The sequence below is a fragment of the Microcebus murinus genome, chromosome 7 (assembly GCF_040939455.1).
Source record: "Microcebus murinus isolate Inina chromosome 7, M.murinus_Inina_mat1.0, whole genome shotgun sequence".
Taxonomy (NCBI): Eukaryota; Metazoa; Chordata; class Mammalia; order Primates; family Cheirogaleidae; genus Microcebus; species Microcebus murinus.
The window spans coordinates 64,228,828-64,254,367 of NC_134110.1; the positions used below are offsets into that span (position 1 = coordinate 64,228,828).

The window sequence follows — 25,540 nt, forward strand, 5'->3', positions numbered from 1 at the left end:
TGTAATTCTAGCTCTCTGGGAGGCCGAGGTGGGAGGATTGCTCAAGGTCAGGAGTTCGAGACCAGCCTGAGCAAGAGGGAGACCCTATCTCTACTATAAATAGAAAGAAATTAATTGGACAACTACAAATATATAGAAAAAATTAGCCGGGCATGATGGTGCATGCCGATGGTGCATGCCTGTCGTCCCAGCTACTCAGGAGGCTGAGGCAGGAGGATTGCTTGAGCCCAGGAGTTTGAGGTTGCTGTGAGCTAGGCTGACACCATGGCACTCACTCCAGCCTGGGCAACAGAGCAAGACTCTGTCTCAAAAAAAAAAAAAGTTGTTATAATCTATACTTGCTGTGTGTGATGACAGGCTACTACATTTGTCTCAGCTTGTCTCTAGAATTTAAAGCAATCATTGAGAGGCAGAAATTTTTTCTGAAATCTATTATGTAGAAGTTGGGACATTATTAGCTGCTATTAAGTAGCATCCCAGAGCCTTCCAAATTTCTGCTCAGCTGGAAAAGCTAGTATCTGACCTCAAAAATGATGCTTGGGTGTAGGAGATTCACAGTGTACATTAACTCTGTGACAAGACTGCCAGCAGTGCCCAATATCCAATTCTTTTCTTCTTCAATAATAGAATCCCAAAATGTTAATTTGGCTGACAATCTAGACAGAATAAAGACTATTATTGCTCATTCTTCGTAGCTAGTGGGATCAAGTGATTAAGTTTGAAATGTAAGTTGATGTGGTGTGCATGACTGCTAGGAAGTGTTCTTGGAGGAGGGAGGATGCCCTCTCCCAGCAGGCTCAAATGTTGATAGGATGTTTCTAGCTGGACCAGATGTCTTCAACCAAGACATGACAGCCACATTGTGAGAAGGAGCAATATAGCAGGAACCTAGATACCTGGCCCTGCGGTGTCATACTAGCTCTGGACTGTCTTCCCAGACTTTTATATGCAAGAGAAGCAAACTTCTATCTTGTACAAGCCATCATTGTTTGTGGAAACAGCCAAACCAATACATACAAACTAATGTGAAATGCCAAGTTTCAGTCTAATTTACTTAAAAGATGGAGAATGTTTCCCACAGAGAACACTGTGTCACAGACATTTTCTGAGGTGTTTAATTTAATTTGCTTTCCCAGTGGTAAAACCTGCACCTATGGTTTTTAGGGAAAAACAATCAAAAAGCAACTGCCTTTAGAATAGCTTAGGATGCAAAGTGACTGACAAAGTCCCTTCCCACAAGAGAACTATAACAAGCAATTTAAACAAATCAAAAATGGTTTGTTTTATTTATAATACTCAATGCATCTTACAAATAACATATTTGCATTCCCTAAGCCTTTTGGAAAGTAATTCCAGTTTGTGCAAGAGGTTTACAGGAAAATTTTAAGACATCTAATAGACATCTTAAACCTAAATTCTAAATTTTGAAAGATATTTCACACTGTATTAATAGAGGACTGTTTTTAATTAAGAAAAACTAAACTCTGTAAATATTGTCCTCTAGTATTTTTAACCCAAATATAAACCGGGTTAGCCTATGAAATAAGACCATTAGATTTGGATGAATTATTCCAACCTCCCTCCCCAATAAAATGCATGCACAAAGTAAACATGGTAAGTTACATTAATCTCATTTTATTTTAATATATTTTTTTGGACTCTCTCAACTTTTGTTTTGCTCAATTCCAGGTGTAGACAGGTAGGATTCCAGTCTGGAGAAACCCTAAACCACTACTCCCTGCTCCAGAATAGGGAAGGATTTTCAGTAAGTATGTGGAGGCAGGCAGGATCAGGGAGACTTCTGGGTAGTTTCTTGAGGAGACCTTGCTTGCTAATAGGAACAAGGTTCTCTTCTAGGCCTGACAAAGCCTGAAGGAGTCAGTTATTTCCCTACTAGCAGTTCTGGGAACATCTAATCTATGCCACCATAGAACAATAGGTCTTTTCCCTCCCTTTCCTCCCTGAATCACTACTTAGATTTTAGTGCCTCCTGAGTTGACATGGAAATCAGTTCCTGTTCAGATGCCAGAAACTGCTTTGATTTCAGGTAAAGAGTGATAAACAATAATTGTGCAAAAAGAGTTTGCACTTCATGAATGTGAAAGAGAATGTAATTACTTCTACCATTCATGTAGCTGCCATATCTTAAAACAAAACCCACGTCCTAACTTTTGAGCCAGAGAGAAGGGATAGAGAGGTATCTCTATACTGGATCCACCGCAATTTAGCCACGTGTCTCTCCATCTCCACAATATGTGTCTCCTCAAAAGATGGTGTCTTTAACACCTGGCATAGGTGGTTGAATGGGAAGATACCAAACTGGAGAAAAAAGTCTCATTATGTTTGACACAGCCAACAGAATTCTAAGATAAAGAAATGGTGAGGTAGAGTTGAGAGAGTTCAATTAAATTGTTGAGCATAGACGATTTGGCACATTCTAAAATTACAGACTCCCCATCAAATTCTCCTTTGTGATAACTTTACAAAGTGCTGACACCTTAGGAATCTTCCAATATATTTATGAAACATTTATGTAAAACTAACAGTAAAGACACTTGAAGAAATCCATTCCTGGCTCATTAGCTATTATTTACCCCCATATTGAAGCAAATAAAAACAATGCTATCCATTTGCTGAATTTATTTAAACAAATCAATTTAGAAATACCATAGAATTAAACAAAACTTCTGACATGTAAACATACTGCCATGTTCCTGAAACAGATGTTGACACCTGATAAAAGTTAATAATAGCTTGTTAGGAAAGCTGTCCATTAATAAGGCCAGTCTTCAGCAAAACTTAAATCATTTTGTTTCTTTAGCTTTCCCAGTCTGATGTGATACTATCAAACCACAATCAAATATAATATAGACAACATTGGATGGATAGATCAGTACCATTGGTTACAGCTGTTAAACAGTTTCATTCTTGGCGCCACGTAAAAACAATTAAGCCAATCACATCAAATAAATCATGGCTTTTTTAAAATCACAATTCACTAAGTGTTGTTAATTATGGTCCTTGTCAAACACGTTTGGTAAAGGCTATTTACAGTGTACATGGCTGAGCATGCACTATTTATAGTTACAAAGATACCTGCCAGTTTATTACAATAGAATTACACAGTGCCTGAAAATGGTGAAACATCTCACACATCATTTAAATCAATATAGTTTCAAGCAGGAAACGTTCCTTATTTGACCACAATTGCAATAATTACATGAAAATTCTTATAAAAACACGAATCCCCTTCAAGAAATTGATGCATATTCTACGCACTACAGGTTAAGGCAGTAAAAAAATGTATTCCTGATAACTGGAGGTCTTGACAATGTCAATTAAAGCTGTCTGACTCTAGTTTTTCATTCTCCATCATATACTAAAAGTTTGTGAATGATTTCATTTTTAAAGTCAAAAAGTATCAGTAACTAAGGAGAGCTGATGCTGGAAAAAAGTAATTGTTAGGGAAAGGAAAAATGTAAGTTGGATTTTGCCTGAAAGTTTTCAAATCATAAACAAGAGCATTATTTGTGAGTCTGACCCTTCAATGTATAAAACAAATACATATAGTTTACTTTTCTTAATTTAAAATATACTGTACTTTGAACAATTCAAGTAATGTAAGACTATCAAAAATAACTTCATAAGCCATACAAGTGTCAACTGCATTTTCAATATTTTAATTAAGAACTTTTTAAAAATTATAAACTAAACTATGACAGTTTAGTTAAATAAATGATAAATGACTTTTTATTTGCACTTGTGATTCCTTTAATACAAATTGCAACCAACAAATATGTAAAGATATGGCAGATTATGCATTTGATCAAAGCACTTTGATTTAAGCATAAAACAGATGCAAATGGTACAAGTTCTGTGCATAAGATCCAAGGAGTTGCCTACTAATTTGCAGGCAACCCTCTTTCTAATCAGAATCCTTTATTCCTTGACTGCAGATGAGTTAGGGCACAATCTGTTGTAAACAGGGCACTGTTGTAAAACCAGGATAGTATTCTTAAATTAAGATCACTCTTGTTCAATTAAAGAGACTTTCCCAAGTGTCTTCCAGCACTGTAGTATATTCTGCTGACCTCTTAATTTCATAAATTAACTTTCCTTTGATTCCATTTTTATGGTGGTTGTGTTCACAGTTTTGTTTTAAAAATTGGTTTAAATTTATATAAAACTCTGTACATGTTCACAAATTATTGCATAAACAGCATATCTTCAAGACAGTGTTTGCAAACACGTGTCTGTCCAATTTTGGAAAAAAAATTCACGTTTCTCTTCTGGCTTTTTTCTTCTTTTTTATTTGTTTGGGAGATTCCCAGCTAGTTTCAGACTTGGCTACAAGAAAAAAGGGGTGAGAAAAAAATTAGGAGGATGGTAAACACTGTTATGTCTCAATAATACAAAAATAGTAAGTATGAAAAAATGCTTTAAAACCCTCAAATTTTATGTTTAAGTTTTCAAGTCTTAGTTATGTATTTAGAGTTACTCTATGCCTGCCGCCCCCCTTTCTTTTCAGTCTGGATGTATTAGGTTTAACCATATGGAATTGTGATATTCAATCCGTTTTGACCTAGAAAAACCACCATTTAATATGGCTAATAAAAGAGAAAAATGGGTAAAATAGATACTTAAGGTAGTTGAAGCGAGAAAAAGAGGAAAAAAGGCATAGATAGGACAAGCTGTGGCAAGAATGTGTGCAAAAAAAGAGAGAGGGACCAGACAGACAAGCAGGCAGGTACCAAGTCCTCCCTCTCTGTCCTCAGCAACCTACTCTATGTTCAGTTATTTTAGCAACTTGGCCCTCTCAACTGAAGTTCACAAGAGTCCAAAAAATCTAGCATTTGTAAATGAAGAAAAAGCTGCTTGATTAATCTATTAGATAGATGTCTAAGATAAGAACCTTAACACTTATGTAAGAATAATGTACATAGCACAAAAGATATACAAAGGAACCAAAAATGAGGATTACTTACTCTGTGAAGGAGGCACACTATTTTGCTTGGTATTTGACTTGGATTTTTCTGTCTCTTGTAGCATCGGTGGCACTTGGGAAGAGCTCTTGTCAGAATCACTTTTTGATAAAATAACAGATGGCTCGGTAGAAACAGCAGGTGGAAGAGTCTTGATAGGCTATTTTGGAATAAAATTATCTCAGATATTTTTGTAGAATTTTCAAATAAAATTAAATATCATAGTAATATCAAGAGGTCGTTTAGCTCCAAGAAAATACTAAGATGATTTCCAAGTAATTTATCACAAGCAATGTAACTCACACCTGCCCTCTAGTGATGTAACCAAATAAATAACCTACAATATTTATGTCTATAGGCTAAGATAAAAATAAAGGTATAAATTATAAAATGTTTCTAGGATGTCCAATAGGATTCAATAATTCCATTTTCATTAACTTTCTGTATGCAATTCAGAGGGTCTATCCATTTCCCACCAACTCTGAACTCTTCAGAACTTTTTGTGAAAGACAAAACGAAAACAGCTAAGACAAAAAGAAAACAGTTTCAGAACTACCACTAGGTGACACCCCTTTATCTCCTTTCCAAGTAGGGATATCTCAAACAGCAGCAGCAACAGCTTCTGTTTCCTACAAGCAGACTGTGGTTACCAGTCTGATTTCAAGCAACCAATACCACTCAGGTCCAAAATTTCAGAGTTTTATCCAGTCAGGTAGTGCAATTAAATGCTTGGGTAGGGCTTAGATTCTTGAGCTCTGCTTCTCTTGAGACACCTGGGAGCAGAAAGGAGATAAACTGATTTGCCTCACTGAGGCATGTCTGTTAATAAATGGTCAGGACCTGGTAATGATAAAAATGCCAGTAATTTGGACTGCCCTTAAGGTTGTGAGAGATGAGAAGATCGTTTCACCTGTTGGTGCTAAGAAGGTAAGTAACATTTCTCTTGCCTCTGTTCTTCCAGGCTCCATGGGTTCAAGAAAGCACAATGAGAAAAGGATATAAGAGGAGGAAGTGGTGTGAGCCTAGGTATCCCAGGTATTTGAAGCTGTATTTACGCTGCTTGCTTCATCTTAATGTTCCCTGTATTTATTCAAAACTAAAAGCTTTATTATTTATTTATTTTTAATTTATTTTTATTTTTTATAAGGAAGTGGGAGTAGATATATTTTATTTTAATTGCCTTTTCCTCTTTATTCTCTTATTTATCTACATTAAATCACAGAAGAGTTAAAATATTCTTTACAGGATGGCTTCTGAAAATGATTTAATCATCAAAACATCAAAATATCAAACAACCCTTTGCTATTTATTATTAAATCTAAACATATACTGAGATCCAATCTTTCTATCCAAAAGACCCACAGGGAATTAAAAGCATTAAGTCCAAATAAGAAGTATGATTAAAACTCTGTTTCAGGGGCTGGCTCACACCTGTAATCCTAGCACTCTGGGAGGCCGAGGCGGGCAGATTGCTCGAGGTCAGGAGTTTGAAACCAGCCTGAGCAAGAGCGAGCCCCTGTCTCTACTATAAGTAGAAAGAAATTAATTGGCCAACTAAAAATACATATAGAAAAAATTAGCCGGGCATGGTGGCGAATGCCTGTAGTCCCAGCTACTCAGGAGGCTGAGGCAGTAGGATCACTTGAGCCCAGGAGATTGAGGTTGCTGTGAGCTAGGCTGACGCCACAGCACTCACTCTAGCCTGAGAAACAAAGAGAGACTGTCTCAAAACAAAAAAAACCAAACAAACAAAACTCTGTTCCAGGGATGGGCGAAGTGGCTCATGCCTGTAATCCTAGCACTCTGGGAGGCTGAGGTGGGCAGATCGCTCAAGGTCAGGAGTTCGAAACCAGCCTGAGCAAGAGTGAGACCATGTCTCTACCAAAAAGCCAAATAAATATATATATATCTTTTTTTTTTTTTTGAGTCTTGTATTACTGCCCAGATTACAGTGTTGTGATCACACTTCACTGTAACCTCCAACTCCTGGACTCAAGTGATCCTCCTGGCTCAGCCTCCTGATTAGCTGGGACCATGGTTGTGTGATGTCACACCTGGCTGACTTTTTATTTATTTTTTTGTAGAGATGGGGTCTCAGTGTATTGCCCAGGCTGGTCTTGAACTCCAGGCTCAAGGGATCCTCCTGCCTTGGGCTCCCAAAGTACTGGGATTATAATTTTTTCTGTATATATTTTTAGTTGGCCAATTAATTTCTTTCTATTTTTAGTAGAGATGGGGGTCTTGCTCTTATACTCAGGCTGGTTTCCAACTCCTGACCTTGAGCAATGTGAACCAGGTGTAAACCATGACACCTGGCCAAATTTAATATAGTATTAGTATAATATTTAATATTATGACATTAGTGTATTATAACATACTAATATAAAATTAGTATAATATTTAAATATAGTATAATATACTCAATTAGAAATCAGATTTTAATTAGTGTCCCTGGCCTAGACCTTTTATAAAATGGTTCCTCTGCCACATAAATATTTCCCATAGAAGGCATATCATTCAAGAACCTGTCACCAAATTTTAAACAAATATTACATTTTGGGAGGTTGAATCACAGTCATATTATGTGCGTTTTTTTGTGGAAGATGCAACTGGTAACATTTTCTCTAAGCCACCTATCCCTTTATGCCTAGATTGTGAGGGGTTGAGTCATTGCACACCTGCAAGGCCCCGCGCCCCCAGTGAAGCTGGAAGCAACATCCGGGAAGGCTAACCGAGACGTCCGCTTCTGGAAACTGTTGCTTGCTTGCCTGCGCCATGGAAACTGTTGCTTGCTTGCTTGCGCCAACTTTGCATTGTTTGAACCCCTGTATAGTGGGGCTACCAGCCAACCAATCATGTTAAAGGTCAATGCATGATCCACGTGTGATCAGCCAATGCATAGCGTAGGCACCATAGGGATAAAAGGCACACTGCAACCCTGGTCGGGGTCCTTGCCTACCAGAGTGGCCACTGTGTTGTTGCTCAAGGCTTGGACCCTTGCTAGCCAGAAAATAAACTCCTCTTGTGTATTTGCATCCTTGGTGTCTCTGTCTCTCTGTTGGGTAGGGTGGCGAGAGGCAGTCGACTCCCAACAAGATATTTAGTAGGAGGAAACACAGTAGGTGGCTCTGATTTTACTACTGATAGTTATGTAACTCCAGACAGATTATTCAACTTCTCTATCCTCATTTATGTAACGAGTCCTTTCTCTTGGGATTGTTTTTTTTTTTTTCCCCTGAGACAGAGTCTCAACTCTGTTGCCTGGGCTAGAGTGCTGTGGCATCAGGCTAGCTCACAGTAACCTCAAACTCCTGGGCTCAAGAGATGCTCCTGCCTCAGCTTCTCGAGTAGCTGGGACTACAGGCCTGCGCCACCATGCCCAGCTAATTTTTTCTGTATATATTTTTAGTTGATCAATTAATTTCTTTCTATTTTTAGTAGAGACTGGGTCTTGCTCTTACTCAGGCTGGTTTCGAACTCCTGACCTTGAGCGATCTGCACGCCTCGGCCCCCTAGAGTGCGCCTTAGCCTCCCAGAGTGCTAGGATTATAGGCATGAGCCACTGTGCCTGGCCCTTTTTTTTTGAGACAGAGTCTCACTTTGTTGCCCAGGCTAGAGTGAGTGCCGTGGCGTCAGCCTAGTTCACATCCTCAAACTCCTGGGCTCAAGCAATCCTCCTGCCTCAGCCTCCTGAGTAGCTGGGACTACAGGTATGCACCACCATGCCCGGCTAATTTTTTCTATATATATTAGTTGGCCAATTGATTTCTTTCTATTTATAGTAGAGACGAGGTCTTGCTCTTGCTCAGGCTGGTTTCGAACCCTTGATCTTGAGCAATCTGCCCACCTCGGCCTCCCAGAGAGTTAAGATTACAGGCGTGAGCCACCGCGCCCGGCCTGGCCCATTTTTTTTTTTTTTTTTTTTTTGAGACAGAGTCTCGCTTGTTGACCAGGCTAGAGTGAGTGCCGTGGCGTCAGCCTAGCTCACAGCAACCTCAAACTCCTGGGCTCAAGCGATCCTCCTGCCTCAGCCTCCCGAGTAGCTGGGACTACAGGCATGCGCCACCATGCCCGGCTAATTTTCTATATATATTAGTTGGCCAATTAATTTCTTTCTATTTTTATAGTAGAGACAAGGTCTTGCTCTTGCTCAGGCTGGTTTCGAACTCCTGACCTTGAGCAATCCGCCCGCCTCAGCCTCCCAGAGTGCTAGGATTACAGGCGTGAGCCACTGCGCCCGGCTCTGGCCCATTTTTTGAGGACTAAATTAGTCCATGTATTTACAATGCTTAGTACAGTGCTTTACTAAAATATTAATTATGATACAATTCTTGAGTCAACAGATCTTTTTTTTTTTTTTTGAGACACAGTCTCGCTTTGTTGCCCAGGCTAGAGTGAGTGCAGTGGCGCCAATCTCGCTCACAGTAACCTCAATCTCCTGGGCTCAAGCAATCCTACTGCCTCAGCCTCCTGAGTAGCTGGGATTACAGGAATGCGCCACCATGCCCGGCTAATTTTTTCTATATATATTAGTGGGCCAATTAATTTCTTTCTATTTATAGTAGAGACGGGGTCTCGCTCTTGCTCAGGCTGGTTTCGAACTCCTGACCTCGAGCAATCCGCCCACCTCGGCCTCGCAGAGTGCTAGGATTATAGGCGTGAGCCACCGCGCCCAGCCAGATCTTTTTATTATTATTATTTTTTGGAGACAAAGTCATGCTCTGTCACCCAGACTGGAGTGCACTGGCAGCATCATAGCTCACTGCAGCCTTGAACTCTTGGGCTGAAGTGATTTTCCTGCCTTAGCCTCCTAAGTAGCTGGGACTATAGGCATGCGCCACAGTGCCTAACTCTTATTTCTTTTTAGATATGAGGGTCTTGCTATGTTGGCATTCAGTGATCTTCCTGTGTCACTGGGATTACAGGCATGAGCCCCTGTGTCCAGCAATAAAACTTTATTATTCTTTTTTTTTTTTTTTTGAGACAGAGTCTCGCTTTGTTGCCCAGGCTAGAGTGAGTGCCGTGGCGTCAGCCTAGCTCACAGCAACCTCAAACTCCTGGGCTCGAGCGATCCTTCTGCCTCAGCCTCCCGAGTAGCTGGGACTACAGGCATGCGCCACCATGCCCGGCTAATTTTATATATATATATATCAGTTGGCCAATTAATTTATTTCTATTTATAGTAGAGACGGGGTCTCGCTCTTGCTCAGGCTGGTTTTGAACTCCTGACCTTGAGCAATCCACCCGCCTCGGCCTCCCAAGAGCTAGGATTACAGGCGTGAGCCACCGCACCCGGCCTTAAAACTTTATTATTCTTAAAAATTACCTGGCTATTAGACCAGCAGTTACTTGTTAAAAAGAAAAAAAAAAAAAAAAAAAAAATTACCTGGCTATTTTTGATGAGTACTTCAGCTGGATCACTAGTGCTTATGGTCTTCGAGGAAAAAGCTTTTTCCTGTTTTGGACGGGCTTTAGAGGTATTTACTGGAAGCTCTTCTTTAGTTTCTTTTTCTAATTCTTCTGTGTCCTACAGAGAAAAGTATTCTATCAGATTACATAAAGCATTCGTTCTCTACTAATTAAAATCTATTTTGCTTGTTGTCTAGAAAATATCCCAAGAAAATAATTTTAATTCAGAAACTGTCCCAACAACTCCAATTATGAATTAAACAACATACATACATACATATCCCCAAATGATAACAATTCTAATTTAATAAACAGAATAGGCCGGGCGCGGTGGCTCACGCCTGTAATCCTAGCTCTTGGGAGGCCGAGGCAGGCGGATTGCTCAAAGTCAGGAGTTCAAAACCAGCCTGAGCAAGAGCGAGACCCCGTCTCTACTATAAATAGAAAGAAATTAATTGGCCAACTGATATATATATAAAAAATTAGCCGGGCATGGTGGCTCATGCCTGTAGTCCCAGCTACTTGGGAGGCTGAGGCAGAAGGATCGCTCGAGCCCAGGAGTTTGAGGTTGCTGTGAGCTAGGCTGACGCCATGGCACTCACTCTAGCCTGGACAACAAAGCGAGACTCTGTCTCAAAAAAAAAAAAAAAAAAAAAAAAAAAAAAAAAATAAACAGAATAAACAAAGTCATATATATATATTTTTTTTTTTCCCCTCCCAAGACAGAGCCTTGCTCTGTTGCCCTGGCCAGAGTTCAGTGGCATGATCATAACTCATTACAACCTCAAACTCCTGGGCTCATGGGATCCTCCTGCCTCAGCCTCCCTCAGTAGCTGCTATTACGGGCACATGCCACCATGGCTGGCTAATTTTTGTATTTTTCTGTAGACAGGATCTTGCTCTTGCTCAGGCTGGTTTTGAACTCCTGACCTCAAGTGATCCTCCTGCCTCGGCCTCTCAGAGTGCTAGGATTATAGGTGTGAGCCACTGTGCCCAGCCTAAACTAGTATATTTTTGATTAAAAATAAAAAATACACAGTGAACCAGTTGATATTTGAACTAAGACTTTACAATGACTTCAAGAAAGAAAATGTTTACACATAAGTGAATTTTCTAGATAAATTAAACTTACATAGGAGGAAGGAAATAGAGATTTCCAATTTTGGCTATGCCACAGTCTAGCTATATAATCTCAGGACAAATCACTTGGTTTCCCTGAGCCTGTTTCCTCAACTGTAATATAAAATTTGCCCAGATGATTTCTAAAGTCCTATCCAAGTTTTAACATTTCTATCCTTTAGTCTCTCAGACTTTTAAAAAATTTCTACAAAGTAATTCTAGAGCACATTATACAGTTAGGTATGTGAAATAAGTATGAACTGGAACATCACCGTGAATTGTATTGTTCTTTAGTAAACACATCCATATAAATAGCAGTTGTTCTTTTTAACAACTGGCTAAGAGGATCTTAAAAGTTTTCTTCCAACACTGATATTCTATGGAACTTTTTCAGGATAGCAGAATAGTAAATTTTGAATTTAGATAGTAATTCAAAATTTTGCTGTGAATTTAAGCTGAGCCAGGTAGCTTTGGAAATATGTGAGGTTTTAAATCTTACAAAGTTAATCAGAAGATAAGAGTTTATTTCCATTTGAAATTGAACTCTAATAATAAAGGACAGCACCAGCCACATACCAATAGCTAAAAAAAGCTTTACTAAAAAAAAGAACAAATTCCAAAATATAACTTTTTATGAATAGGATGTATGTGCTATGTACTCTGCATAGAACTTCAAGGATATCTAATTTAACTCTTAAAACAACTGACAATTAAGTAACTTATGCAAGGTAAAAAAAAAAGTAAATGGTCGATTTTGAATACAGATCTGAATCTAAACCCAGAATACATATTTACTATATTTTAAAAAACAAATCGGTCATTTTAGAAAGGATTTAGAATACCAAATGAACTTTCACAAATTAATGACCTTTGCCAGTAGATTGAACATTTCAAAATAGATCTGTCCCACAAAATTTCTTTTACAAGGAACTCAACTAATTTGCAATCCAGAAAAACAGTATTAGTAAAGACCATAATTTAAGTCACAGAAATTCAAGAAAGACTTAGCCAGAATGGAGTTCAGATAGTATTATTTACAAAGGATAGCTGTCAATAACATTCTCATCAGCCTGCTCCAACTAACAAGAAAAGTACAACTATTATATAGTTTTAGTTGTTCATATCTATTAATCTCAGCCACATTAACCTTAATACCCATTCATTTTTACTAGTATTTTATACAGACAAAAATTACTATTACTCATAGAAAAAAATCCTCATATTGATAATAGATTGGTATCATTTATGAAGGTTTGTGCTCAATAAAAAAGAACTAAAGATGTATTTTCTTTCTTTTTTTTTAATTTTTTTTTAGCCAGAGTCTCACTTTGTTGCCCAGGCTAGCGTGAGTGCTGTGGTGTCAGTCTGGCTCACAGCAACCTCAAACTCCTGTGCTCAAGCGATCCTCCTGCCTCAGCCTCCCTAGTAGCTGGGACTACAGGCATGCGCTACCATGCCCGGCTAATTTTTTCTATATATATTAGTTGGCCAATTAATTTCTTTGTATTTATAGTAGAGACAAGGTCTTGCTCTTGGCTCAGGCTGGTTTCGAACTCCTGACCTTGAGCAATCTGTCCCGCCTCAGCCTCCCAGAGTGCTGGGATTACAGGCGTGAGCCACTGGGCCCGGCCAATGTATTTTCTTAGAATGTCATGTAGGAAGTTCTTCTAAATAGAACAAGTAGGAAAAATACTGTGGGGGTTATCTCTAGAAATTTTTGTTACCCTCCTACATTTAAAGGAATGAAAATAATTAGTTACATGGTTACAGTAAGGAATACAAATATTTTCATAAGTTAAATTTTTTTTTTTTTTTTTTGAGACAGAGTCTCGCTTTGTTGCCCAGGTTAGAGTGAGTGCCGTGGCATCAGACTAGCTCACAGCAACCTCAAACTCCTGGGCTCAAGCAATCCTCCTGCCTCAGCCTCCCGAGTAGCTGGGACTACAGGCATGCGCCACCATGCCCGGCTAATTTTTTTCTGTATATATTAGTTGGCCAATTAATTTCTTTCTATTTATAGTAGAGACGGGGTCTCGCTCTTGCTCAGGTTGGTTTCGAACTCCTGAACTCAAACGATCTGCCCAGCTCAGCCTCCCAGAGAGCTAGGATTACAGGCGTGAGCCACCGCGCCCGGCCCATAAGTTAAAATTTTAACAGTATTAGTGCTTTTAAAATAAATCCATGCATGTTCCTAGTAATTTGGTATGCCTGAAATTAAAATAGTATCTTTGACTTCATCTTTATTACAATCTAAATTTTTTTCCCAGATAGGAGAGATCAAAGAAATGAAAAAGAAAATGCAGGAGTGATGCACAAAGTTTCTGTTGGTTAGAAGCAAAAACAGCAGGAAAAGATAACTAAGCGAAATATTAATAACTAGCAAACTCAGAGTCACATGAAAGACCACTTGTTATGCATATGGTTTTTCTAGTTGTGCTAAATGTTACCTTTCAGTTACTCAAAGAAATTTTTTATGTGTAAAATACTATTCTTCCTTTTCCATTTCACCATTACATAATAAAATACCCACTGAGTAATTTGAAATTTTACTATTTTTGGGCTTAGCACTTTTAATATGAATTTTTAGAGAAGTAACATTTTTATTACAATGATGTATTAATTTTTAAAAAGTCTGATTTTTTTCAAATAAATTTGATGTCTCATGTGTCTTTTATCTTTACAGATTCTTAGCATTTGTACATCATCTTTTCACATTTTCACCAGTAGGCGCTTAAAGAATGTTTGTGTTTCGATATTTTACCTGTGTAAGAGAGTTATCTTCACCTTGCTTCTTCTTTTTCTTTTTTTTCTTTTTAGACTTCCCTGTTGGAAGTGCTCCTTCTCCCTTTTCTTTATCATCATCTGAAACCTGATGTTAAAAGCAAAATATTACAGTGAACCAATTGGTTGGTTAAGTTTCCATTAGTCATAAAATTATCATTAAATAATTTCATTCACTTGGTTCAGTCTTTATCCCCTCAAATCTAAATAAGAATTAGCAATAATACTGATTGAAAATTACATATTTAAAAAATAACAAAATATGTGGAACTTCTTTCTTATTGTCTATGATAGACTCCTCTTTTCTTATGTCTTTCATCACTCGCTATAAGACAATTAGAGAGCTGTACAACTTCAGTGTTTTAAAACTCACTGGATTACTTTGAAGTTAAAATGTAGAGCTATTTGCAAAATACATAATAAGCTACAAAGCAAATCATACAGTCTCAACAAAGAACTAGTATCTAGACTATATAAAGTACACCAAAAATCAACAGTAAAAAATAATCCAATTAGAAAATATGCAAAAGACACAAATAGACATTTTACCAAAGAAGATATACAGATGGCAAAGTAGCACAGGGAAAGATGTTCAACTTTATTAGTCATTAGGTAAATGCAAATTAAAACCACAATGAGGCTGGGCGCGGTGGCTCACGCCTGTAATCCTAGCACTCTGGGAGGCCAAGAGTTCAAAACCAGTCTGAGCAAGAGCGAGACCCTGTCTCTACTATAAATAGAAAGAAATTAATTGGCCAACCAATATATATATAGAAAAAATTAGCCAGGATGGTGGCGCATGCCTGTAGTCCCAGCTACTTGGGAGGCTGAGGCAGGAGGATTGCTTGAGCCCAGGAGTTTGAGGTTGCTGTGAGCTAGGCTGACGCCACGGCACTCACTCTAGCCTGGGCAACAAAGTGAGACTGTCTCAAAAAAAAAAAATAAAATAAAATAAAAAATAAAGCCACAATGAATTATCACTACACACCTATCAGAATACTGCAAATATGGGTGAGGATGCAGAAAAACCAGAGCACACACACTGCTGGTAGGAATGTGAAGTGAGAAGACCACTCCAGAAAATAGTTTGACAGTTTCTTAAAATATTAAATATGCAACTACCATACCACCCAGTGATTGCATTCCTGGGCATTTATCCGAGAAAACAGAAAACTTATGTTCACACAAAAATCCCTGAATATAATGTGTTTAGCAGCTTTATTCATAATAGCTCCAAACTGAAGCTATTATTTGAAGTTCTAAACTGAAGCTAAACAACCCAGACATCCTTCAATAAGAGAATGGTTAAACAAACTGAGGTACATCCATACAATGCAATATCACTCAGTACATACTACTGATACATACAACAATCTGGATGAATCTCCAGAGAATTATGCTGATTAAAAAAATACTAAATATTAATATATACTATATAATTCCATTAATGTAACATTCATGAAATGACAAAATTATAGAGATGGGAGAACAGATTACTGGCTGCCAGTGGTTCTGGAAGGGGTGGGGATGACACAGAAGAAAGTATGGCTGTAGAAAGGCAACATGAGGGATCACTGTGGTGAGGGAAATGTTCTGTATCTTTATTGCATCAATGTCAATTTTATAGGCATGAGTCAACGTGCACAGCCAGTGATACAGTCTTTACTCCATTCATTGGTTCTACTGTTTAATTCTAGTGACTAGGCCAGGCAAGGTGGCTCATGCTTGTAACCCTAGCACTCTGGGAGGCTGAGGCAGGAGGATCACTCAAGGTCAGGAGTTCAAAACCAGCCTGAGCAAGAGCGAGACCCCGTCTCTACTATAAATAGAAAGAAATTAATTGGCCAACTAATATATATAGAAAAAATTAGCCGGGCATGGTGGCGCATGCCTGTAGTCCCAGCTACTTGGGAGGCTGAGGCAGAAGGATTGCTTGAGCCAGGAGTTTGAGGTTGCTGTGAGCTAGGCTGACGCCATGGCACTCACTCTAGCCTAGGCAACAAAGTGAGACTCTGTCTCAAAAAAAAAAACAAAAAAAAAAACCAGCCTGAGCAAGAGTGAGACCCCATCCTACTAAAAATAGAAAAGAAATTAATTGGCCAGCTAAAAATATATAGAAAAAATTAGCCGGGCATGGTGGCGCATGCCTGTAGTCCCAGGTACTCAGGAAACTGAGGCAGGAGGATTGCTTGAGCCCAGGAGTTTGAGGTTGCTATGAGCTACGCTAATGCCACGGCACTCTAGCCGGGGCAACAGACTGAAACTCTGCCTCAAAAAAAAAATAAAAAGATAAAAAAATAAAAAATTCTAGTGACTAGGCATAGGGAAGTTCCAGTTGGAAGAATAAAGACTTTGATTACTGTGTGTTAAGGTACTATACTAGAAGCTTTTGTAGGTCCAATCTAAAATTCATTTTGTCCCTTCAACTTTCATATTGCCTGTTAACTTTTCCCCTCTACATTAACCAGTAGTCCCCCATTAATACCTCTCCCTTTCTCTGGTCTACAAAGATGAGAGGTACTATAGCCTTTTAATTCCATTCACTTGTGCCTAAGGCTTCCCCTAGGGAGAAGGGTCCTAGGGGAAGGGTCCTAGGATAGGATCCTAGAAGATCCTGCCCTCTTCTAGGATCTTGCACCATTAGTCAAATCTTTCCTCTCATTTATGTTTAATTTTTTATTTATTTACCTTTTAGAGATAGGATCTTGCTCTGTCACCCAGGCTTGGGTGCAGTTGCATGATCATAGCTTGTTGTGAGTCAAACTCCTGGCCTCAAGTAATCTTCCTGCCTCAGCCTCCCAAGTTGCTAGGACCACAGGTGCATACCATCATACTCAGCTAATTTTTTTTAAATATATTTTTTTGTTTTATATTTTTAATGTTTTTTTTTTTTTTTTTTAGAGATGGGGTCTTACTCTTGCTCAGGCTAGTCTTGAACTCCTGAACTCAAGTGATCCTCCCACCTTGGGTTTCCACAGTGCTAGGATTACAGGCATGAGCCACTATGCCCCCAATTTTTTTTTTTTTTTTGAGACAGAGTCTTGCTTTGTCACCCAGGCTGCAGTGCAGTGGCATCATAATAGCTCACTGCAATGTCAAACTCCTGGGCTCAAAGCAATCCTTCCACCTCAGTCTCCCAAAGTGCTGAGATTACAGGTGTGAGCCACCACAGCTGGCCCCTAATTTTATTTTTTAAGAGATTGGGTTTTGCTATTTTGTCCAGGCTGGCCTCAAACTTTTGGGCTCGAGTGATCCTCCCAGCTCAGCCTTCCACATAGCTGGGACTATGGGTGTGTGCCATCATGTCCAGCCTATGTTTAAATTTTTACTTTATTCTAGATCCTTTCCCTTTTTGTTGACAAATATGCTAAAACAGGGACTGGCAAGAAATAAATCCAGCCCAACACCAGGTTTTGCAAATAAAGGTCATTTTCTTTTCTTTTTCAACCCCTGCCCCTACCCCAGACAGGGTCTTGCTCTGTCACCTAGGCCAGAGTGCAGTGGTAGGATCATAGCTCACTGCAGGCTTGAATTCCTGGGCTCAAGCAATCCTTCTGCTTCTGCTCCTAAGTAGTTGGGACTATAGGTGTGTGCCACCATGCCCAGCTAATTTCTCTTACTTTTTGTAGAGACAGGGTTTCACTATGTTGCCTGACTGGTCTTGACCTCTTGGCCTCAAGTGATCGTTCCACCTCACCCTACCAAGGTGCTGGGACTGCAGGGTTTAGCCACTGAGCTCAGCCAAAGTTCATTTTCATATTGTCTACAGCTGCTTGCTGTATCAGACTGTATGGCTCTTTAATAAAAAGGCTGCCAACCCTACACTCAAATCTCTCCTATTATTAAAATATAAACAACTCTCCTACCCCCCCTTGCAGGACCCTTCCTGATACCACATATTCCTGTCATCCACAACCTCTCCTCAATTCCTATCCTAAATTAATTTTTCTCAGCCTCTGTGACCCAGAACTCTCCTACTTCAGACTCTCTCATTAACAAATAAACACCCACCTATCTCTTATACTCACCTTTTGATCATCATGAATTGGTTCCTGGGACTTTAGAAGTGAAGCTCTTTCTTCATCTACCCAATTCCCCCACTCTTCTGCTGGTGCATTCCAATCTGAGCTGGGATCAGCAGAAGACAGACCATCTAAAATTTAACAGTGTGAATTAGGTATCTATCATTTCTGCCATTAACTAAAAGACAAAAACTAAAAATATCTTATATTGAACTAAGATGTAATTTTAAACTATTATTTCTCCCAAGCACATTTTAAGAGCTAGAAAAAAAACCAGTAACATGATGGGTAACAATCTTTATTAAACTTCTGTTAGTATATTATATGGTTAAATGGAACTTCTGAGAAACTCCAGAAAATGTATTTATTGGCCATTTAATTCCTGTCTCCCTACTTCCTTGTTATCAATGAATTTACTATCTTTTCCCTGTTCATTTTTTTTTTTTTTTTTTTTTTTTTTTTTTGAGACAGAGTCTCGCTTTGTTGTCCAGGCTAGAGTGAGTGCCGTGGCGTCAGCCTAGCTCACAGCAACCTCAAACTCCTGGGCTCGAGCGATCCTTCTGTCTCAGCCTCCCGAGTAGCTGGGACTACAGGCATGCGCCACCATGCCCGGCTAATTTTTGTGTATATATATATATCAGTTGGCCAATTAATTTCTTTCTATTTATAGTAGAGACGGGGTCTCGCTCTTGCTCAGGCTGGTTTTGAACTCCTGACCTTGAGCAATCCGCCCGCCTCAGCCTCCCAAGAGCTAGGATTACAGGCGTGAGCCACCGCGCCCGGCCCCTGTTCATTTTTAATTTGGTCTAGGACCTGGTTATTTTTTTGCCCTGATTATTACAACATTTCTGCAATTGATTTATTTTCTAGGGTACAGAATTAATTTTTAACAGCAGTACCCACATTATACTCTCCACTTGTCATTTCACACTCTAACTCTCCCATCCTTATGCACCTTTCAAGATTAGGTTCTTCAAATTCATCAAGTCATGACAGAATATTTAACCTCTTCTTTTCCTCCTCCTCTTTTAATACTTCTACCTTCTTATATTTTTCAGATTATTCAATGTTCCTTTTATCTGATATTTAAGTTACTTCAAAGATTCAATCATCTTAATATCAGAAATAAGTGTTATTTTAGATTTCCAAATACATTTCTTTCACTTTAGGAGGCACTGAATTTTTACTTCCTGCAGGAAGCTATCAACGACTTACTCTAAAAGGAAAAAATACTCTTTGGCTCTTCCCAGTGTTAAATAAATAGCTCCTAAAATTAATTATTCCCCCCTTTCCTTGCATATACTCCCATATACACTCCTGTAATATCTACTTATGGTCAGGTTTCATTTACATTGGTTAAAAAATACAGAGGTTAGGCTTTATTTCCAAATGGTTAACAAGTTGTCCTAACATTGCTTAACTAAAAAAAAAATCCAACCATTTCCCACTAACACTTAATGCTACTTTTATTAAATACTCAGTTCTTTCATATGCACTGCAGTCTGTCTCTGGAATTTCTATTCTATTCCACTGATCTATTCCTGGGATCGTGCCATACATAATATGAAATGTAATGAAAATGTAATACATTTTCATATCTATAAGGACAAATCTGCTTGCATTACTCTGTTATTTTTGTTATCTTATTTTCCAGGTGAACTCTATTATTTTTGTTTAATAGGGAGGTATTATACATCCTCATGAAGGCTTTATTTTGGAAGAATATATGATGATCTGGGAAAATGCTCACCAAAAAAGGACAAAATTGTCTACACAGTATGATCACAATTTTATATGATGAAGAGACAGAAGAAAATAACACATTAATAAATATATCTTAATAGTCAAATTACAAGAATTTCATCTTTTCAATCCTTATTAAGCACTTACTAGGTATTAGAACTTAAGCTAGGCAAAAATCAGAGGTACAAAAATGAGTAAGGTAAAATCCCTCCTCACATGCAGCTCATAGTCTAGTCAGGGATAGAGATAGGTAAGTACAATAGACAAGTGTAACAGATTCTGCCATGGGGGCTATGGAAACAGAGAAGAGAAGCTAAACCAGTAGAGGATAGGGAGAGACTGAAGATAAGAATTTATAGTCTAGTGGAGGAAGAACACGGAACAAGTGATTACAAGTGTGAAATGTGCTCCAAAAAACGATGTCCCTTCCTGTATTTCTAAATTCACTATCATGGGCAGGTATCTGGAGTCAGGATTACACAGTATTAGCATAGAAGTTAAGAGCATGGGCCTTCGAGTCAAACAGATGTACATTTGAATATTGCTCTATCACTTTTTTTTTTTTTTGCTCTACCACTTTATAACAATGTGATTTTGGTCAAGTTTCTTAATTTTAATGGGATGTATGCCAACTTCATAAGTTTGATGAGAGGATTACATAAGATACATGTAAAACAATTCAAAACAATGCAGTTAAGTGTTCAATAAATGGTAGCTATTGTTTTTTTCTTTTTTTTGAGACAGAGTCTCACTCTATTGCCCGGTCTAGAGTGTCGTGGCATCAGCTTAGCTCACAGCAACCTCAAACTCCTAGGCTCAAGTGATCCTACTGCCTTACCCTCCCAAGTAGCTGGGACTACAGGCATGCGCCATCATGCCCGGTTAATTTTTTCTATATGTTTTTAGTTAGCCAATTAATTTGTTTCTATTTTTAGTAGAGACGGGGTCTCGCTCTTGCTCAGGCTGATTATGAACTCCTGACCTCAAGCAATCTTCCTGCCTGGGCCTCCCAGAGTGCTTGGATTACAGGTGTGAACCACCGTGCCTGGCCGCTATTGTTTTTAATATCACTGATAACATTAAAACCAGTTTCTAATATATCAGGCATATTTAATTAAGAATTTATTTCTTTCCAAATAGCCCCATGGGGGGAGAAGAATTTATTTCTCACAATCATGATAATCTCTCAATAAGATACACTCAGTATATTTTAATATAGAAATCATTTTTACAAATACAAAGGAATCTATTTGCTAATTTTATACCAAGCATTTATTTATTTTTGAGACAGAGTCTCACTCTGTTGCCTGGGCTAGAGTGCTGTGGCATCAGCCTAGCTCACAGCAATCTCAAACTCCTGGGCTCAAGCAATCCTTCTGCCTCAGCCTCCTGAGTAGCTGGGACTAAAGGCATACGCCACCATGCCCAGCTAATTTTTTCTATATATTTTAGTTGGCCAATTAATTTCTTTCTATTTATAGTAGAGATGGGGTCTCACTCTTGCTCAGGCTGGTTTCGAACTCCTGACCTTGAGCGATCCTCCCACCTCCGCCTCCCAGAGTGCTAGACAAGTATTTATTAACAATACCATCAGGAGATTCAAATGCCAAAGCTGTCATTGGTTTTGCTTAAATCTCACAGATAAGAAACACAGATTTGGAAAATTGTCCATAAGCCTTATCTCTAAGACCTCTTCCCAGAAAAGAAGAAACTATCAAGTGGTAAAAAGTTTAGGCAACTGAATGGGCAATATACTAACATACGATCTATTTTCTTAATTACGGTGGGAGGTGATCAGGGATAAAAATCTAGGAAAGTACTTAGTAAAACTATTTTTTAAAAACACTCAGATGGCCATTAAGTTTGGGAGAACAATTATAGCCTATGGCTTAACTTCTGTAAGAACATTAACAGAAGCATATATTCTCTACTGACTTTATAGAGTCTCGTGGTGATTTTTCCATGCTTATTGATTTTGGATATTTTTTAATTAAATGGGATCAAATAAAACTACTTTAAAACAATAGATCAGTCATGTAAATCCAAATATAGTCACCAGGAGATGTCTCAATAAATGATTCATTGGCTTAATGTGCCATAAACTTCTTGGACATAGTTCCCTTAAAAATGATACACAGTATAGTTTTCTACATTTATAAACAGAGTAATTTCTCTTCTCAAAATTCTCCCATTAGTTTGCCAATGTCTTTTCAAAGAGCCATACTGGTTTTCTTTTCAAAAGGGTAAGAAATTTGTTCTATTTAATTTGCTTGTGAAATGTTTTAGGCTTAAGCAACTCATCACTGGTCTTTATTTGGTTGTCAGTTGTTTCTTGTCAGAACTTAATTCAACATTAACTTTAATAGCTTTAATGAAATAAAACAATTACATTAGAAAGACATTCTCTAGTGTTTAAACAGACAATATTAATTAACCCCATTGAGTAGACTACTAATTTTGCCACTAGAAGAAGAATATCAACAACAGCAACAGTAACACTGGATATTTACCATGTATGAGGCAGAGTTCTAAGCGCATTATGTGTTTTAACTCATTTAATCCTCTCAACAGCACTGTGGGAAGGGGATTACTGTTTTGATAGATTAGGAAACTGAGGCATAGAATGATCATGTGACCTGCATAAAGGACAAAGGCCAGGAAGCTAGGATTCAAATTCAGTTAGTCTGTTCTCAAAGCTCATGCTCTTAATCACTTTACCATATTGCAGCTAATTCATTCACTTCTGTGTGCCAACAAAAATACAGTTCTATTCAACATTTGATTTTGTACAGGGGCCATAATGACATTGTTCCTTTATGGTCAAAATAAATGATAGATTAATATGTCTTTAAAGAATGTTATCTTTTGTACTTTAGCATCTTAATCTTATACATAAGAACTTAGACAAATTTAATGCCTTTCTGTCAAGATAATGATGCCTATACCTCACACCAGAAGGTCAATATATTAATCGTATCATACTATAAATGTAAAGCTAATGTAATATACTTTATGGATTAGTAATCTCAAATGCTAAATTACGCATTCTATAAATTCAGAAGTAATAATTAAATCCACTGAGCACCAAAAAATAGCTACATTAAAGATGGTAACACAAAAAATAAAATTCACAGAGACAATGAGGTTAAAGAGAAACTTTGGACTTAAAGACCACCAACACAGCATAACAAACTTGAAGAAGATGGTGTACCTGATACATACTACTTTAAATACAGAATGCTGTAGATACATGTTTTTTAAAATTCTTTATTTTAGCAGCCAATCATGTTTTTCATATTCAAAGAATGCTAATACAGATAAAAGTGGAGCTATTTTGTCTCAGCAGGAAAACCTGGAGTTTTGTTAGGTCAATTTTCCTGTTTCAACCCATGGCAGCCCAAGATACTTTATGGCTGTTTTTCTACATTCACTCTTATTATTTAAATAATCACTTATCAATTCTACTCTGCATATAGCTGATAATTCTTCCTAAAGCACAGGTAGATTGTTTCTTCCAAAAATAGCATTTTCACATTCTTGTAATAGCTTGGATTGAGATGATACTTTATATAGTTGGCCCTCTGTATCTGTGGGTTCTGCACACGTGGATTCAACCTTGAATGAAAAATATTTTGAAAAAAAGCATGGTTGTGTCTGTACTGAACATGTACACTTTTTTCTCACCATCATTCTCTAAATAGTACAGTATAACAACTATCTACTTAGCATTTACATTATAATAAGTATTATAAGTAATCTAGCAATGATTTAAAGTATATGGGAAAATGTGTGTAGGTTATATGCAGATACGATAACATTTTATTATAAGGGACTTGAACATCTGTGGATCTGGGTATCCAAGGAGGGTCCTGGAATCAATCCCCCATGGCTACTCAGAGAATGACTGTAATTTACAAAGGGCTTTTAGGTTCATCCATTACTTCATTAAAATCTCACAACCACCTATGGAAGCAGATATGACAGGTTATTTGCTCCATTTTACAGCTCCCAGATAAGTGACAATGAAAGCCCAAGCCATATGAGATACTGTATTTTAGAGTCAGGACTAAAACTCCTATCTACCTTCTAAGCTAGTACTCAAAACTTCCCTAATCTTTAGCCAGCAATTCAAGGCATTTCATAATATGGCCCTCCCTGATCTACATTTCTAACCTCATCTCCCTTAATCTGTGAGAAATGTATTTTAACTACTGTGTTACCTGCTTACCTTCATGATTACTATCATCACTAAGGCTGTACTATGTAGTGGTTAAGAGCATGAACTCTGGAGCCAGACTGGCAAGGTTTGAATACCACCGTCCTCCATTTAACTAGCTGTGTGGCCTCAAAGTTAGATAACTTTTCTTTGTCACTATTTCTTCATCTGGAAAGTGTGAAAGAAAAAATAAACCTACTTTATAGAATAGTTATAAATATTAGATTATTTAATAAGGTGCAAAAGACTTAGACCAGTGCCTGGCATAGTCCAATGTTTACTTTTATTACATTATTACTACTGAACATCTAGGCAGAAAGCACTGCCCTAGGAACTGAGTGTATAAAAGAATAAAAGATAGTTCCTGTTTACAGAGGGTTTCAATTCCACTTGGAGATATAAAACACATTCTTAAAATAAATGTTTAGAAAGACCAAAATAGTGAAAAGCCTCACAGGTTAACATATAAGTGCTAAGTAAATAGCAGAAAAGAATATGATATAAAAGTTCAGAGAAATGAGTAAATTCTGACATTTGCGGATGTGGGAAAAAACTCCAGATATCTTTTTTTAAAAAATGAAGACAGCATGAACTTTCTGAACATAAAAACCTTATTCTTTTTCCCTTTCCTCCTTTATGACTTCCTTTAACCCTCCTATGCTTATATAAGAAACTGGGGTAAGAAAGCTGTTTTCTACCGAGCACAAATATGTGCACACTTCACAAATTCAAAGCCATTCTTGTACATTCTATTTACTCCATCACACTAAAACTAGGAGAAGAAACATTCATTAATTTAAAGCAAAAACTTTAAAAACCAGAAATACTACAGAGCAACTATAAGAAAACTTCATATTTAAATACTGCCTCAGTCATTATGAAAATTTAGTTTTAATTCTACAGATATATTCAATAATCAAGTTTCAAGTAGTACATCTGGTGTATTATTATGACCTTTAAAGGTGAGAAATTAGGATTAAAATTAAAACATAAAGCATGAATTCAGGGTGCTAGAAAGAAAATTCTGAAAAAAAAAAAAAACAAATAAAAAAACTGATAATTTTTAAAAGGACATACTTAACCCAGACCATTCATCATCGATATAGGGTTGATTACGGCTAACATCCCACTGATAATCAGAAGTGGTAGACTGAGAAACTGGCTCAGCAGTAGACCCTTAAATGAAAAACGAATGCAATAAAATTAAAAAATGGAATTTCCTAATGATCTTTTATAATAATAGCTCTATACTTCGCACACGGAGACTT

At 37.7% G+C, this 25,540-nt stretch overlaps 1 protein-coding gene across 3 annotated transcripts in view; it reads right to left on the reverse strand.

Moving 5' to 3' along the window:
• Positions 1-1,256: 1,256 nt before the first annotated feature.
• MTDH (metadherin) overlaps positions 1,257-25,540 on the reverse strand; it is a 67,860-nt gene continuing 43,576 nt past the window's right edge. For 2 of the 3 annotated variants that reach the window (XM_076005137.1, XM_076005136.1), the window contains 6 exons: positions 25,350-25,448; positions 18,320-18,444; positions 14,272-14,379; positions 10,369-10,509; positions 4,986-5,142; positions 1,257-4,347 (listed from right to left, as the gene is read on the reverse strand). In XM_076005137.1, the coding sequence (XP_075861252.1) occupies positions 4,277-4,347; positions 4,986-5,142; positions 10,369-10,509; positions 14,272-14,379; positions 18,320-18,444; positions 25,350-25,448 (701 nt within the window). In that variant the 3' untranslated portion in view covers positions 1,257-4,276. The remainder of the gene's footprint in view (positions 4,348-4,985; positions 5,143-10,368; positions 10,510-14,271; positions 14,380-18,319; positions 18,445-25,349; positions 25,449-25,540) is intronic. The other variant, XM_076005138.1, reaches the window with a different exon arrangement.